Source organism: Theropithecus gelada, chromosome 8 (assembly GCF_003255815.1).
Source record: "Theropithecus gelada isolate Dixy chromosome 8, Tgel_1.0, whole genome shotgun sequence".
NCBI lineage: Eukaryota > Metazoa > Chordata > Mammalia > Primates > Cercopithecidae > Theropithecus > Theropithecus gelada.
Genome location: NC_037676.1, coordinates 59,169,908 through 59,188,531, shown reverse-complemented (window position 1 = coordinate 59,188,531; position 18,624 = coordinate 59,169,908). Strand labels below are relative to the sequence as shown.

At 36.5% G+C, this 18,624-nt stretch overlaps 1 protein-coding gene across 1 annotated transcript in view; it reads left to right on the top strand.

Annotated features, from left to right (window-relative positions):
* Positions 1 to 18,416, top strand: part of IMPAD1 (inositol monophosphatase domain containing 1) — a 32,492-nt gene extending 14,076 nt beyond the window's left edge. The window contains exons 2-5 of the mRNA XM_025393913.1: positions 299 to 461; positions 2,666 to 2,761; positions 14,117 to 14,278; positions 16,673 to 18,416. Coding sequence (XP_025249698.1) covers positions 299 to 461; positions 2,666 to 2,761; positions 14,117 to 14,278; positions 16,673 to 16,944 — 693 coding nt within the window. The 3' untranslated portion in view covers positions 16,945 to 18,416. The remainder of the gene's footprint in view (positions 1 to 298; positions 462 to 2,665; positions 2,762 to 14,116; positions 14,279 to 16,672) is intronic.
* The last annotated feature ends 208 nt before the right edge of the window (positions 18,417 to 18,624 follow it).

Sequence of the window (18,624 nt, the reverse complement as noted above, 5' to 3'; positions counted from 1 at the left end):
GTTTAAGTAGCTTGTTTCTTTGATGCTCAGTTTCTCTGTATTTCTCTATGTCTGAATTATCTGTCTTGATTAGTCAACAAACCAAGTTTGAATATTAGATTGGGAAGCAATTAAAGACCTGATGTCATGGATTTTTTTTTTTTCTTTTTCATTTTGCAATATGGAGCATCGAAAGAAATAAAAATAGGGATTTACTTATTTATAATTTGTGTGATTTTTGTCTGTAATACTTTTGTAGTTTATCAAATAGTGATTGTTTTTCTTACTTTTTTTTAACTGTCACCTGTTTTTAATGCAGATAAATACTGAGGAACACGTGGATGCAGCTGATCAGGAGGTTATCTTGTGGGATCATAAGATTCCTGAGGATATCCTAAAGGAAGTAACTACTCCTAAAGAGGTACCAGCAGAAAGTGTTACTGTCTGGATTGACCCACTTGATGCTACACAGGAATATACAGGTAATTTTTAAACTGAACTCAAAACATTTGATTGACATTTAGTAGTAGAGAACTAGAACCAAGGCATACTTCCTATAGGTGATAGTGGCTCACTGTTTGTTCAGTAAAGAAGCATTTTTAACAGTAGTAGCAAAATGTTTTATATTGGACACCTATAACTGAAGAAACTTCTTTAGCCAGAATTTAATATTTACTCAGGATATTAGGAATTTAAGTTTTTTTTTTTTTTTTTTTTTTTGAGACAGAGTCTCCCTTTGTCACCCAGGCTGCAGTGCAGTGGCGCGATCTCGGCTCACTGCAAGCTCCGCCTCCCGGGTTCCCGCCATTCTCCTGCCTCAGCCTCCCGAGTAGCTGGGACTACAGGCGCCCGCCACCACGCCTGGCTAATTTTTTGTATTTTTAGTAGAGACGGGGTTTCACTGGGTTAGCCAGGATGGTCTCGATCTCCTGACCTCGTGATCCGCCCGTCTCGGCCTCCCAAAGTGCTGGGATTACAGGCTTGAGCCATCGTGCCCGGCCAGGAATTTTAAGTTTTAATGCATGTACATCTGACTTTGGAATTCAAAATAGTAAATTTCTAGGTACTCAGAAAGCAAGTAAGTAATAAAACAGAACTACTGCCCCTCCAGTCCCCTTTTTTACCTAGTCCTAGTCAAATTTTATTTTTGTAGATCCCGTCTCAGGCCTTATTTCTTACCCAGAGGTAGCTAATTTCTGCCTTTCGCTCTCCCTTTGGTTTATATGTTAAAGTTAATCTGTTTATCCTGCTAGATGGTAAGTTCCCTAGATATGGAGGCTTCTACCTTTTTACCTTTGTATTTCAGTGCTTGTGTGCTGAACTTGAACCATAACAATCAATATGTAACTTTGGAGAACAGGGAGAAGACACTAGATGTATATATCTAATAGTAACTGAAATTACAACATAGAACTTTTCAGGAATAGATAATAGAAATATGGAATATCAAGGAATTTGTTCATAAAAAGTTCTTCCTAAACTGAGATTGGCCTGTTCTTATAATAATAACATTTAGTGAGCACATCCCTTGTGCAGGGATTAAGTGTCTAATTTGATTTTTTAAATTGAAAGTTATTTTAATTTATACCTAAAGATGAGTGCTTAGTTGTTGTTTATATTATACGGATAAGGAAGCTGAGTTTAAGTAATTTACTCAAAGACATTCAGTTAACAAAATGGTGGGCTAGGAGAATAACCCAGGTAGTCTGCCTTTAGAACCAGAACTCTTTTGTTTGTGTGATTTTTATAATATAAAAGAGTTATGACTCTAAATGCAATTTTTTTTAACTTTTAAGTTCAGGAGTATAAGTGCAGGTTTGTTACATAGGGTAAACTTGTGTCGTGAGGGTTTGTTGTACACATTTATTTCAACACCCAAGTATTAAGCCTAGTATCCATTGGTTATGGTTCCTGATTCTCTTCCTCCTCTGACTCTGTATCCTCTGAAAGGCCCCAGTGTGTGTTGTTCTCCTCTATGTGTCCATGTGTTCTCATCATTTAGCTCCCCACATAGAGAACACGTGGTATTTGGTTTTCTGTTCCTGTGTTAGTTTGCTAAGGATAATGGCCTCCAGCTCCATCCATGCCCCTACAAAGGACCTGATCTTGTTCTTTTTTATGGCTGCATAGTATTGCATGGTGTATATGTACCACATTTTTTTTTTTAACCTGGTCTATCATTGATGGGCATTTAAGATGATTCCATGTCTTTGCTATTGTGGATAGTGCTGCAATGAGCATACACATGCATGCGTCTTTGTAATAGAATGATTTCTATTCTTTTAGACCAGTAATGGAAATGCTGGGTCAAATAGTATTTCTTTTTTTAGGCCTTTGAGGAATTGCCACACTGTCTTCCACAGTGGCTTAACTAATTTACACTCCCACCAACAGTGTATAAGCATTCCTTTTTCTCCACAACCTCACTCACATCAGTTATTTTTTGACTTTTTAATAATAGCCATTCTGACTGGTGTGAGATGGTATCTTATTGTGAACCAGAACTGTTAGCCACTCCTTTAAACTGGCTCTTGCCCTTGGACTCTGTTTGCTTGAAGGGATTGTTGTTTTGGAAAGACATTTCATGTATATAAATTTTTTAATGAACTAAAGTGTAGTATCGTATCCTGAATTTATGCACATTACTTTGACATTTGTGTGTGTTGTTTTGTTTTTTTTCTCGTAGAGGATCTTCGAAAGTACGTCACTACTATGGTGTGTGTAGCTGTAAATGGTAAACCTGTGTTAGGAGTTATACATAAGCCATTTTCCGAATATACAGGTATGAAATTTGCTAGAGCTTTCAAGAATTATTGTTATGGAACCATTTGTCTCTAGTATTTACTGTCATATACCCAAATTTGTGTCCACTCCTATATTAGTTTCCTAGGGCTACTGTAACAAAAAAGACACAAATCATGTGTCTTAAACAACAGAAGTGTAGTGTCTGACAGTTCTAGAGCCTAGAAATCTAAAATCGTGGTGCTGGCAGAGCCATGCTCTCCCTGAAACTTGTAAGAGACAATCTTTTTGTTTTTCTCTTAGCTTCTGGCATTTTGCCAGCATTCTGTGGCGTTCATTGGCTTATAAGTGTTTATTCCAATCTCTGCCTCCATCATCATATGGCATCCTGTGTGTCTGTGTCTCTTCTCCTCTTACAAGCACACCAGTCATTTTGGATTAAGCACCCACCTTACTCTAGTGTGACTTTATCTTAACCTAGTACATCTACCATGACCATATTTCCAAATAAAGTCAGATTTCGAGGTGCTGGGAGTGAAGATGTCAGCTTATCTTTTTGGGGGACACAGTTTAACCATAACAACACAATGTTAAGGTAAGCGTTGAGATGAGATTATACTGGATTAGAGAAGGTTCTTAAGCAAATTAGAGTGTTTTTATAAGAAACAGAAAGGACACAGACATATGTGGGATATGATGATGTGAAGGTGGAGGCAGAGATTGGAGTGATGTCTTTAATAGGCTAAGGACTACAGTCACCAGAAGCTAGGAGAGAGCCATGGAAGTTATTTTCCCTCAGAGCCTCCAGAAGAAACTAACCCTGCTGACCCCTTGATTTTAGACTTCTGGCCTTTAGAACTATAAGAAAATATATATATTTTTATAAGCCACCAAATTTGTGGTACAGATTAAGTATCCATTATCTGAAATGTTTGGGGACCAGAAGTGTTTCACATTGCAGATTTAATGTATTTGCATATATATAATGAGATATCTTGGAGATGGGACCCAAGTATAAACATGAAATTTATTTATATTTCATATATAGCTTGTTTACATAGCTTGAAGGTAATGTTATACAACATTTTAAATAATTTTGTGGTTGAAGCAAAGTTCTATCTGTGAACTATCATGAGGTCCAGTAGGTAATTTTCCACTTGTGACATCATGTCAGTGCTTGTCCTGGATTTTAGAGCATTTCAGATTTTGGAATTTTGGATTAGGAATTTTCAACCTGTAGTTTTTTATGGCAGCTTTAGGATATGGACACAGTGGGCATCATTTACTGCAGTCATCCCCATTGTGTCTTAGGGGCGTGACTGATAATTAACATAAAAAGGCTGTCTGTGAAGTGGGGAGAAGCAGAAAGACAAAGTTAATTTTTGATTACTCTAAAATTATGTATTTGCTTTGCTGCGTAACTGTGAATCCCAAATCCTGGCTGCTCTGAGATTGGCTAAACATCTATTTGAGTGTTGGCTCTGTGTTTCAAAATCAAGTCCACTTTATGCTATCTGACCTTTTTTCTTCTTTTCATAATTCAAATAATTTTTAAAGTTGATGGTTTGATAAGCTACAAAAGATTTATGCCATTACTATGACAATGTACTGTAAGATTAATTATATAGTTGCTTTATGGCTTATGGATTATCTTCACATATTTTCCTTAATCCTTACTGAATTAGTTGGAATACACACTAGGCTGTTAATTTAGACTACTGTAATGTACACCAAAATATATGAGGTTGAATACAACCTCTTTAACAGATAGTATATAAGCAGCCCATGACTGCCAGGGTGGTTCCCTGGTGCCAGGCATGCAGTTCTCTCTCTATTATTGTTGCTTTGCTGTTGTCTTCCTCTGTGTGACTGAGGATGGCTCACCACTTCGGCCATATTTCACCCGTGGAAAGGGTAAAAAGGGAGACATAGAGGACATTTCCCATTAAGGGTTTGACTTGTGAAGTCAAACATGCATCTCTTCACCTCACATCCTATTGATCAAAACCTATCTAGAACCCAGTCGCAAAGAAGGCAAAAAAATGTAGTCCTTATTTTCAATGGCCATCCAAACTAAAATTTAGGGATTCTGTCTTTCAAGGAAAACAGAGAAAGTAGATGTTGGAGTACAGCATAGTACTGCTACACAGAGAGAGGGGCACAGTTACTAAAATCAGTACTCTCACTTAACAAATGAGGAAATGAGACTCAAAAATTTAATACCTTCCTCAAGGTCATTCATGTAAATTAGTGGTAGAATCAACCATAGAAATTTTATTCAAATCAGTATCACACGACTTTCAAAATAATAATACCATAATTTCTAATATTTATATAGTGTTTAACAATTTGCAGTATACTTAATGTTATCCTATTTGAACCTTTCAATAACTATGTGACAAGGAAAGACATTATCCTTTTTTATAGATGAAAAAATGGACTTAGGAGCTCCTATCATGAAAACCATAAGTTCAAAATGTTACTATAAGAACTAACCACTCCTTAATAGTATCTTACAATTATTTTGTATTTTCACAGTTTATGAAGTGCATTGACATAAGCTTTTTCAATCTTCGGTAACTCTGGAAGGAATATAAAATGGAAATTACGGTGACCTTTTTTAATTAAAAAAAAAACAGGCATATAAAAGTTAAATATAGAGCTTAAGTCTTTGAATCCCTCTTGTTCTTTTGACACTCTCCCTTATTATCTCACTATATCAGTTAGGATGGCATTTAGCTACACACAATGTAAATCTGATTGCGGTGGTTCAACAAGGGTTTCTTTTTCTCAACTAACAAGAAGGCCAAAGTATAGGTGTGCTTTAGTGACTCCATAATATGTTTAAGGATCTGAGTCCTCTCTTTTTACTTTTTTTCTTAGAATGTAGCTTTTTGTTTGCATGTTCACAAAGGTGGCTCCTCTCATTTACCATGGTTCTCTGTTCTAGGCAGGAAGAAAGGAGAAAGAAGAGAGACTAAAGGTCTACCCTATATTCTTTGTATTAGGAAAAAAATATCTTGAAGTCCTATCCATTAAACCTCTGCTTCATTTTATTGGCCGAATGTCACATGACACCCTTAGCTGCAAACAGAGCCTGCTATTCCAAAGAGAATTGGAAGCTAAATAAAGGAAATGAAGAGGAAATGGATATTAGATTGGCAAATAGATTCACATTCTCTGGGCATTGATTTTCACATCTGTAGGTATTAGGGGGAAGAATAGGGATAATAAAATTCTCCTTTTTAGAAACTTTTATTTAATAAGAATATATATTCCTCTCTTGTCTGTAGGCTTACCCACCTTAAAGAAGCCAAACGTCCCTAACTTAGCAAAAAGTGGTTTCTAAAAATGTCTTTTTAAATTAGTAATATAATACCCCATTCTTCTGTAATGCAGTCCAGTGTGCTGGAACACAAAGGTGCTTGCTAGTCTGCAAACTCTCTAACATAATAAGTTCAGAATTATGTTGGGTTGACCTTCCATTCCCACACTGAATGTTTGCTTGCCTTGTGCCTTTCTCTTGGAATGTTATTTTCAGATCCAGACGGTATGTTGATGTTGGAGGAATACCAGTTAAGTATTGGGTATGTTTACCAGAATTTAGCTACACTTGTCTATAGTGGGAACTAGATATTATTGTTGTTGGCAGTAGTTGGAGCAAAGCTTATAAAAATTTTTATCAGACTTAATTAGAATTAATTCCTTGAGTTTGAAATACTTAGAATCAAGAGATACTTGAATAGTATTTTAATGAAGTAATATATAAATGTATAAGTAAGTATAGTACAGTAGACCCATGAACAGTGCAGGGGTTGGGGCACTGGTGGTTGAAAATCTGTGTATAACTTTTGACTCCTTAAAAACTTAACTGCGAATAGCCTTGTTTTGACCAGAAATCTTAATGAATAACATAGTTGATTAACACATATTTTGTATATTTATTATGTACTGTATTCTTACAATAAAGTACGTAGAGGAAAGAAAATGTTACTGAGAAAATCGTAAGAGCAAATATATGACTGAATAAGAGGGAAATGGCTTATAAAGATCTTCATCCTCTTTGTCTTCACATTGAATAGGCAGAGGAGGAGGAGGAGAAAGAGAAAGGATTATTAGTCTTGTCTCGGGTGGAGGAGGTGTAAGGAGAGGCAGGATATACTTGATGTAACTTTGTGAAAATATGTTGTAATGTCTGTTTGACTTTTTTACTTTTCATTTCTCTAAAAATTTTACTGTGTGGTACCAATCCTTCCTTATTTGCTTTAGTTTCAGTGACTGTATCATAAAATGGTCCATGTCATAAAAGAAGTCAAAAGCAGTTTTGAATAATGAGAACCTTTCTTCCGAATTGTCTAATATCAATTTATTTTCTGGCACTGCTTCTTCTACATCTTCTTTCTCATCATCTAGCCCTGGTTTGAAGCACTCATCTCCATCAAGTCATCTTCTGTTAATTCCTCTGGTGTGGTGTCTATTTACTCTTGAATGTCTCCAAGATCCTTATTTTGAAACCCTTTACCTCCCACCTTTTAAAAATAATATCCGCACTCTTTCATGATTTTCTTGATTGCCTCTGTTGTAAATCTTGTAGAGACATGCACAACATCTGGACAGTTTTTTCCAGCAGGAATTTACTATTTTCGGCTTGATGAATTCATGGGTTTTCTATAACAGTGGCATCTTTAGTGGTGTAATCCTTCCAGACTTTGAATGATCTTCTCTATCAGGGTTCACTACTATTAGTATTAGCAGTCCTTTCCATAGAGTACTTTGTATAATGAGCCTTAAAGGTCCTTATGACCTCCTGCTCTAGAGGCTGGATTAGAGACATAGTGTTTGGGGGCAAGTAGACCACTTGATGCCTTTATTGCTGAACTCGTGGGGTTCTGGGTAACCAGGGGTATTGTCCAATACCCAAAGAACTTTAAAAGGCAGTCCCTTACTGGCAAGGTACTTTCAGACTTCAGGGTCAAAGCATTAGTGGACTCAATCCAGAAAAAGGATTCTTGTTGTCCAGGCCTTCTTATTGCAGTCAGAAGACTAGCAAGCAGCTGGTGTTTTATCTTTTCCTTTCAAGACTCAGGGTTTAGCGGGTTTGTAGCTAAGGACTGTCCTGGTCATAAAGCTGACTGCATTATACAAAACAGTAGAGTTAGCCCATCCTTCGTGTCTTAAATCCTGGTGCTCAGTTTCTCTTCTTTACTAATAAATGTCTTTTGTGGCTTTTTTTTCCCCCCCCAGGGTAAGACACTCATCTGCATTGAAAACCTGTTCAAGCAGACAGAATGCAGTAATTTTCTTAATGGCATCTGGGAACTTATCTGCCTCTTGATTGGTAGATTCTGTTATCTTGGCATTTTTAAAAACCAGATGTTTTAAAATTATCACACCATCCTTTACTGGCATTAAATAATCCAGCTTTAGATTCTTCACCTTCCTTTTTTTTAAAGTTGTCATATGACTTTACTTTTTCTTGAATCATACTACAGTCTTTAGGCATATAGCAATTTTGTACCCACTTAATAGCTGCATTTTCATATGAGATAAAAAGGTATTTCATAAAAAGTGTTAAGGTTTTTGCACCTGTTGGTGTAGCTTCAGCAATGACTTCATGAGTTTTCTTGTTTGTTTGTTTTTTTCACAATTATTCTTACGCAGTATTCATTTATCTTGACCTAGTAGGCAGCCACAGCTATAGACCTCAATCTGTGGTGTATATTAAGCAATTCAACTTTTTCTTGTAATGTCATGATTTTTCTCTAGGTGGGAGCACTTCTGGCATCACTAGTGGCTCTTGAAATGAGTCTCATGGTGTTATTCAAAGTTTGCATTAAACACTATGAAATTGTACTAAACACTATGAAAAATATGCAGAAACCACAAGAGATCACTTTTTACCATGATAAGCAATTTACCAGAGAGACAAACTGCTCACACAGAGATGATTACATCACATAGGGTTTTAAGTGGGTGCTCATGACACTTGGGCTCACACAATAGCATTGGGGGGTGGTACAAAATTATTTCAGTAATATGTACTATAATTTGTGCAGTTTATGATTTTATATTTGTTTACATTTCTCTTAACTGAATGGTGCTATGTATGTAGGGTCTGTAAGTGCTTGTGTGCTTAAGTTTTCATAAGTTTTAACATTTTAAACTTTGTATATATTTTATGGTAGTAAATGATAAAATAAGCTAGTACCAACATACATTTCATGCATTCATGACATACCTAGCTTTTTCTTCATTTTTTTTTTTTTTTTTTTTGTATTTCTAGGCTACATAGTTTGTCCGTGAATTTTTTTCAAATCGTCACAAATCTCCAAAAAGTTTACCAAAATATTTATTGAAAAATATCTGGGTGTAAGGGGAGCCACACAGTTCAAACCCATATGTTGTTCAAAGGTCAAGTGTGTATTCACTCAGTGGAAATTTGTAGCTATTAATAATAAATTGTAATGTCTGAAGTTGGTGTAGGAACATACCAACCACTTTTTATTTCCTACTGGGCCTTTCTTTTTTTTTTTTTTTAGCATATCCTGCAGGTAAGATAAACACGTTTTGTAGCTGCTCTTCTACCTTACCACTATACCTCAGTATCATCCATCATTTATATTTATTTAAGCACCTACTGTATTAGGCACTTGAAATAATTGTGTTCATGTGTTACTAATGAATGTATTGAGTTTATGTAACATGAAGAACATTTTTAAAAATATGAAGTCAGCAATTCTTACATTATTCTGGTAGTATGTACTGAGATATGCTATAATATTTTTATTCTCTTACACAACAATACTGACCTCTAGAGATAAAGCATTGTAAATTCACTTCTTAGTAAAACTGGTTTTGGGAATATTTATAAAAAGGAGGATTTTTTTGTGTTTTTCTCTTTTTTTTAAACTTTTATGAATAATTTCAACAAACATAAAATTATAATGAATGCTTATATACCCCTTCATCCTGATTTAACAGTCGATAACAGTTTTACATATTTGCTTTCCTATTTTTTAGCCTGTGTACCTTAAAGAAAATTATAAGGATCATAATAAACATTTTACCCTTATACTTCAGTATGCATCTCTAACAAGTTAGGAGATTTCCTACAAAAGGACAGTATATTAATATAATAAAATTAACAATTATTTCCTAATGTCGTCAAATATTTACATTTCCCCAATTGCTGCTAAAGTGGATTTTACAGCTGGTTAGTTCAAACCAAGATCCAGTCAACCAACAAGCATTTATTTTGGTTGATAGGTTGTTAAGTTAAGGTTTCTTAATCTAGAGCAACCCCTAGGCCCCCGTTATGCCCCCCATGACATTGATGTTGGGAAGCTTAAGTCATTTCTCCTTTAGAATAGTCTGTCTTTTGGACTTGTCTGATTGTTTCCACAGGGTATCATTTAACTTCTTTATTTTTATATCCTCTTATAAAATGCAGATTAGATCTGAATCCTTGATAGGATTGAGGTTAAGCATTTTTGTCATTAATACATTGTAGGTATTTTTCACGTACTTCCTACTGCATCCTATTACATAATATTTGTCTTACCATTAATGATGCTCAGATGATTAAAGCGTTCGTGACCTGATCTCTTAGTTACAAAATTTTTATTTTTTTTGCTACTAGCAGGTAAATCTGGAGAGAGATTTTGACATCATTTGAGATCCAGTTTTATTAAACCTTTTGCATAATCGTTTTAAGATCTCTTAAAGATGTTATAAAATGGGATTTTCTATTTCTGTTGTTTCTACATATATTAGCTTGAATTCTTCTATAGAGAACTTTCTGTATTAATTGGAATTAATTTGTTTATCCTGAAATATTTCTTCTAGAAAAGCAGGATAAATGTTTAATTATTTACTTTATTTACCAATTTTCAGAGTAAGGAGTTAAAGTACAGAACCCTTCCAGCAGGAACATGTTTTTCCAGGGAGGAACAGGCTCGCTCTCTGTAAAATATTCTTATGATCTTAATGAATTGTATATGTTCAGTGTGGTTCAAACAACTACTGTTATTATTTTTAAGTTAAATTTGTTCTTTTTGTTGCTTTTACTAATGCCTTTATTTATCCTTTTTTCTTTGCATACTCATGTAGTCCTTTTCTTTAGACATTGTCTCATTGTCTCTTGGTTCACTACTGTAAGTGGCGATGAAATTAGCATATTTTAGCCTTGACCATCATTTCATTTTAGACAGTTACATTTTTTTGATGTTTACTTTTCGACTCTGCTGTTCAGTTTGTCAGAGTTAAATGGTGTCCTTAAACTTTGATCAGCCAACTATGAGATAACCATTTATACACCTTTATTCTTTTACCTTATTCCCATCTTTGGTTTCCTCTTAAATCCACAGTTAAATTTGTTCAATGGTAACCAACAATGTATTTGCTAAGAGTTTCTCAGTCACCCCTTGGTTTGATAAAGCTTGTCTTCTAATAGATTACCTTAGAAGAGCTAACTCATGATATGATCTTCCCTGAGTACACGCTAACAACTTTGTCTATAGTCTTGATACTTAAAAGACTGCTTGGCTAGTTATTACAGTCTTTGGTTCACTCTGTATTAGTTTTCTTGGGCTGTTACAACAAACTTGAAACAACAGAAAATTATTCTCTCAAAGTTTTGGAGGCCAGAAGTCTGGTATCAAGGAGTCAGTAGGACCATGCTTTCTCTGCAGGCTTGGAGGAAGTTTTCTCTTGCAGCTTCTGGTGGCTCCAGACATTGTTGGCATTCCTTAGTCAATAGATGCGTCACTCCAATCTCTGCATGTCTTCACATGACAGTCTCCTTTATGTCTCCTCTGCTTATAAGGACACCAGTCATTAGATTTAGAGCTCACCTTACTCCATGATGACCTCAGCTGAACTAATTACATTTGCAAAGATCCTATTTCCAAATGAGTTCACAATCTGAAAGTTCGAAGTGGACAGGAAGTTTGGTAGGACACTGTTCAACTCACTAAACTTTAATGATATAACTGTGATGTCTTTTAGAATTGGCCTTCTGGGCAGATTTCCCAGGTACTCGGTATGTCTCTCAGGGTAGATATTTAGATCCTCTCCTAAATTTTTTATTTTTTTAGAGACAAGATCTCACTCTGTTGCCCAGACTGGAGTGCAGTGGCATGATCATAGCTCACTGCAGCCTCGAACTCTTGGGCTTAACAAGTGATCCTCCTACCTTGGCCTCCCAGATTATAGGCACAAGCCACTGAGCCCAGACTAAGGTTCTCTTTTGTTTTTTAGGGACATTTTCTTGAATTGTAATTTTAAAGATTAGCTCCATCCCATTAATTTTTCTTTTTCAGGGATTCCTTATATATGTATGTTGACTCTTTTGGTTTTTTTATCTATCACTTTCTCTGTAGTCCCTTTTATCTGTTTACTTGTTTCATTTTCCTTTTTGCTTTTCTCATTGCTTGCCATATTTTGAACAAGTCTGTTGCCCTTTGTCCTGTGATTTAGTGCTAAGCCTGCAGTGATTTTGTTCTTTTTTTTTTTTCAGTTTCTTTTCTGTGTTATGTGAGCGCCCATTTCACGTCTTGTTGTTTGCCCATCTTTTCTGAGTTGTTGATCTTTTGTTTCATGGCATTTATTCAGTATATTGTTGTTTATTATTTTTAATCATGTTAGAATATTGGTTTATGGTTTTTCTCTGCATTGTGGAAATTTGAGTATCCTGAAATGTTTTAATCTGTGTTCTCTCTGTTTTCTTTTTATATTTTTCAGTGCACATTGCAGTTTTATACTTCTTATTCCTGTTTGGGCCAGCTGTTGTGGGATTAATGGAAGGTTGGTGGCAGGAAGGGAGTTTGGATGATTCTCAGTTCAGGAGGTTTCATTTCTGTTAGTGTGGGAAAGGCTTTATCTTCATTATCAGTATGGTTTTTGGTTTTCAGAGCTCTTCTTTCTTGTTTGATCTGACTTTGTTTCAATAAAGCCGCTATCTTAATCTCTTCCTTCTCTTCAGCTCTAGTTGCTACCTTCCAAATCCCAAAAATTGTCTTACGTCATCACCCCCTCCCTTGCCACCACGAGGGTGTTCTCAAGACTACAGTTCTGGTCCCATATCTTCTCCAAGGTGCTTCTTGATGCTTTGTTGCCAAGTTTCAGGACTTTTTCAGTACTTCCCATTTTAGATGGAACCTCTTCCTTCTGGGGAGAAATCCTGGCTGCTATTATCTGAGTCCTACAGCCACTGAGAGTTATCTGACCTCTTAGCACCTCTGTGAAGCTCTTGCTATAATCCCCATACTAGGGTCAGCTCCAGCGCTTATCCTGCTGATCTTCAGTGTTTACCCCTTACTTTCTCATACGTTTGTGTTGATAGCTCTCTTCTGTCTCCTACTTACTCTGTAGGTACAGAGCATGGGTATTTCTGTCTGTTGTTCTTATTGCTGTGTATAGTTTTTAGAAGGAGGTATGAGAAGAGTCCAGGAGACTGCCATCATTCTTGGGGAACTCAGAAACCCAAACTCAGCTAATGTTTTTGATTTTTTTTTCTGCAGCCAGAAATAAGCTGGTGATGCAGCTGGTTTCATTACTAGCCATGGTGGACTATATCTTGCCCTGTAGTGAGTGACTGCTAAAACAACAATCTAATTGGGATAATTCTGAGTAAGTTTGTTCTCTTGTATAGTTTTATAGTCAGTGAAGAAAACTTCCAAACCAAGAAAATCATCTGAAGCCATCTCTGGCATCCCTTTCCCTTTTAAAAATTCTATTCTATTTTTGAAATCTAAGGCTTTTTCTTTAATACTCTCTGATAAGGCTGATATGTAAACCTAACTCACCTCTTTCAACTATTTTCTGTTTATAAAGTCACTTAGGAGATTGAGCTAATATGCAAATAATTGAAACCATGAGTATATAGAAGTGGAGGCAGTATAGGAGAAAATGCATTTTAAAACTGGAGTTAGGGAAGTTAGTCGTGCTTATGTTGCAGGTTGGGTTCTCCAGGAATCAGACTTGGAGCTGGAGATTAGCTTCAGGATGTTTATTAGGGAGTGCTCTTGGGATCACAATTGTGAAAGGGAGGGAAGGAAGTGGGATAGATGCAGGGAGAAGTGGAGTTGCAGTGTCATGCCAGTGGAGCATGGGAATCCTGAAGCTAAATATTTAATAGTCGTTGTCTTTGGCTGTGCAAGATAACATGACCTTTTTTAGTTTCATCTTAATACATGTCCATTTTAATGTAAAAATACATATATATTACTTTTGTATTCTGAAAAAAAAATAAAACTTTCTGTTTTGGGGGAAAATACAAATAACTTTTTAGAAGAGAGTATTTTGTCAGTCATACATGGCACTTTGGGTTCTGAAGAATATAACCTTTAGTTTTAAAGCTTCAGTGCCATTAATGGATATTATATTTGCTTTTCAGCTTGGGCAATGGTAGATGGTGGTTCAAATGTGAAAGCCCGCTCTTCCTACAATGAGAAGACCCCAAGGATCGTTGTGTCTCGTTCCCATTCAGGGATGGTCAGACAGGTCGCTCTTCAGACTTTTGGAAACCAGACTACAATTATCCCAGCTGGTGGTGCTGGTATGTTCCTCTTCCTGTGTGATCCCTGGAGAATGTTCCTGGCATGGTCAAGGCTGTGTTAGGAGACTGATTTGCTTGTCCATGCTTGGGAAGAAAGTGAGGAGGAATGGTGTACTTTTAAGGCAGGCTTGGTCTCCTGTTTGGTAACCTCGAGGGTGGGAGTTTCGTCACTCTGCCCTTCTTATTAGAAAGAAGCAGTCTCGGCCGGGCACGGTGGCTCAAGCCTGTAATCCCAGCACTTTGGGAGGCTGAGACGGGTGGATCACGAGGTCAGGAGATCGAGACCATCCTGGCTAACGGTGAAACCCCGTCTCTACTAAAAAATACAAAAAACTAGCCGGGCGATGTGGCAGGCGCCTGTAGTCCCAGGTACTCGGGAGGCTGGCTGAGCCAGGAGAATGGCGTGAACCCAGGAGGCGGAGCTTGCAGTGAGCTGAGCTCCGGCCACTGCACTCCAGCCTGGGCAACAGAGTGAGACTCCATCTCAAAAAAAAAAAAAAAAAAAGAAGCAGTCCCACAACAGTGATTTCTCTTTCTTGAATACACAAAAGCATATTCCCTCCCATTAGATCTACCACTGATTGCTTTTTATGCAATCTGATTTCAAAATAATTGTCTTATCTGTGGGAATATCACAGAGGGGAAGAAAGATCAAGCACTTAAGATGCTTCATATGGCAGAAAGACGCCAGGAGTCATCGTAAGTATTATTAGAAAGGCTAATCCCTGAGTCACTAACACCCCTGAACTCTTTAACCTGCATGCCTGGGATGAGCAAGAGAGGCTAGTGCCCACCCACCTTACTGTATATTCTGTACTATTAGTCAGCCTAGTTTTTCGGAAAAGAAACCAATAATACAATTTCAAGCCTTGTGAGTCATATACAGTCTCTGTTGCATACTATTCTTTGATTTTCTTTAATGAACTTTTGAACATATTTTTAATAAACTCTCATCTTAAGAGCCCTACAAGAACAGGCCATGACCTGGATTTAGCTTGAGGGGCTGTTTGTCAGCTCCTGTTATGGGTACTGTCTAACATGTCAGAAATGTTTTAATTCACGTTAATAGCAAATTATGGTCAGCAAACAAATGTGTTGGAAAATCTTCTCAGCACACATAAAGGGAGAAGTAATACTTCCTTTTTTTTTTTTTTTTGTCTTTTTTGAGATACGATCTCGTTCTATCTCCCAGGCTGGAGTGCAGTGGTGTAATCTAGGCTCACTGCAACCTCCGCCTCCTGGGCTCAAGTGATTTTTGTGCCTCAGCCTCCCAAGTAGCTGGGACTATAGGCATGCACCACCATGGCTGATTTTTTGTTATTTTTAGTAGAGGCGGGGTTTTGCCATATTGCCCAGGTTGGTCTTGAGCTCCTGAGCTCAGACAGTCTGCCTGCTGTGGCCTCCCAAAGTGCTAGGATTACAGGTGTGAGCCACCACACCTGGCCAATACTTTTTAACTTTTAAGCCTAATAATTTTAATTTTCTTTTCTATATATCTGCCTTCTTTAATATGGCTTCATTATATTCTTAGAGGCTCTCTGTTAGGTTGGTTAGGAAAAATGTCCAGAATACCCAGTAGGGATGAGATAACTAGATTCTAGACCCAGTTTCTTCTGCTTTTTTTAATTAATTTTAAAATTCTGCCTCATTACAAAAAGGCTTTAGAGTGGTAGTGTTACTGTTAGTTCTCTTTCACATGAGGCCTACTTAGACGTTTAGGTAAAACTTGTGTGTTTAATATGTCATTCCATAGAAAATGGCACATACTGAATGTGTCATTCCATAGAAAATAACCACAATGTATATTTTAAAATTTTAAATTATAGGTATATATTTAGTTACATTTGAGACTAGCTTAATAAGTTACTTTGCAGGCCGAGTGCAGTGGCTCACACCTGTAATCCCAACACTTTGGGAAGCCAAGGCAGGCAGATCGGGAGGCCAGGAGTTCAAGACCAGCATGACCAACATGGAAAAACCCTGTCTCTACTAAAAAATACAAAAAAAACTAGCAGGGCGTGGTGATGCTCACCTGTAATCCCAGCTACTCGGGAGGCTGAGGCAGGAGAATTGGTTGAACCCGGGAGGCAGAGGTTGCAGTGAGCCGAGATCACGCCATTGCACTCCAGCCTGGGCAACAGAGCGAGACTCTGTCTCAAAAAAAAATAAAAAATAAGTTACTTTGCAATGTATTTTTGTTCTGAGTTTAATGTTTATACTGTTACTTTAAAATTGTTTCAATTTGAAATAGTTTTAAACTTAAGCAGTTGCAGAGACTGCAGCAAGCTCCTGCACACCCCGTCCTGTTATTTTAACAGTATACTTAATCAAAAAAGTATGCTACTTTCTTAAAATTTTTTGAATAATAACCTAAATTCTTTGTTTATCTTTTAGGTTATAAAGTTTTAGCACTTTTGGATGTGCCTGATAAGAGTCAAGAAAAAGCTGATTTATATATCCATGTGACATACATCAAAAAGTGGGATATATGTGCTGGTAATGCCATCTTAAAAGCCCTTGGGGGGCATATGACTACCCTGAGTGGTGAAGAAATCAGTTACACTGGTTCAGACGGCATTGAAGGGGGACTCCTTGCTAGCATCAGAATGAACCACCAGGCCCTGGTCAGAAAACTCCCAGATCTAGAAAAGACAGGACATAAATAAGCATAACTGATTACAGGGTGCAGTTCTTCACAGCTGAAATGGTTAGCCTGAAATGCTGGAAGCTTCAAAGGATTGGTGGAGACTATGCATGGTTAAGGCCATCCCGAACTTTTTAAAGTATTTATGAAGCATCAGAGACTTATTTTCCCTGTAATAGGATGCAAGATCAGGGAAAATGGGTTGCTTTGTGTCTCAAGTATTGTCTTTATTTTTGAGACTATTTTCATACAGTTGTCATACACAAGGCGCATATATATATTTGTGAATTAAAATCTGTAGCTCAGTCTACATTGTTATGAGTCACCATTTTCACACAACATCATGAATCTTCACTGTTAGTACTTTCATATAGAATTCGGTTGAAGGAAAGATTGATTTTTGTGTAGATGTTTAATATAACTTTACAACTCTATCTCATTGAAAATAAAGTCATTGGGGATTTTTACCTCTAATTTGGATGGAAAGCACAAGAAGCCACACATTCATTAATATGCAACAAATGTTGTATTTATGTTACTGAATATTTCTATGGATTAAAATAGAAAAAGTTTAATTGATTTTTTCTTTGAAATTTTAATAACAGGTTCACCAGCTGGTAGAAAATAGAGACACATGATGGTTTGCATTGTAATAATTTCTGTGTGTATGTGTGTGTGTTGTTTTGTTTTTATAAAGATATAAATGTGTTTGTACTCATGAGTTCAGCATTTCTGCTCTCTTGCTGTCTATTTTCATTTTCCCTACGGAAGATGCACGGTTGCATCCTTTTCCTTCTGACCAACACTTAGTCTTTAACTTTGTGAGGTTTGCTTTAAGGATGCAGGGTTAGCACTATAATTTTGGTTCATTTTCTCATAAGGATAAAATATGCTGTAAGGCACTATAAGAATATAAATGATTCTATTACAATTGAAAGTTACTTGACATTACATAAATTGAACTAGGTTTCATTATTTTCAGACTTTTAGTATTGTTTTTTTAATTTGCCAGGTTTGTATATAGAAGATTCTCTCATTATCAAGAATGAGTATGGTTGCTTTTGCCATGGTTGCTTTTACTATTAATAAATGTATCTAGCCTAACCAAACTGAAAGTGTAGTAACTTTTGAGATTCTCTTAACTTCCTTCAGATTAAAATAGAGAAGTTTGAAGGTACTTTTTGATGAAATTTTTTTCTATTCAGTCTGGTTAGAAAAAAAAGTTGTGACATATTCATTGTGTTACCGTAACTAGAACCTTGCTTTGTGAACTATCTTTCATTGGTTTGTGTGGTTTCTCTCAATGTGATATCTGGAAACTTCATGTAAACTATCCATGCCATTATTTCATGTGACTCCAGTGCCCTTGTATTCCATAACATACTGATAAGGAGAGGGATTTCTCATGGTTTCTTTCTTTGCTAAATTTTTTAACCATAATGCAACTTTCCCTTTATTTTCTTATCTTGGAAGTAAAATTGACCAAAGAATGTACTTTCTAGCCTGGTGGAATGTGCATACTTTAGGTTTGTATGTTACATTGTCCAAAGCCCTTTACTTTCTTATTAGTAAACTGAGTCTAATATGACACAAATGTTTTCACCCAGTCTCTTACAACTGGCCAAATTCAAGAAGGTGGTGGGCCTCATTAGTGCGCCTTTTCAGTGAAAATTCAAAGTTTTGGTAGTTGGAACACTTGATA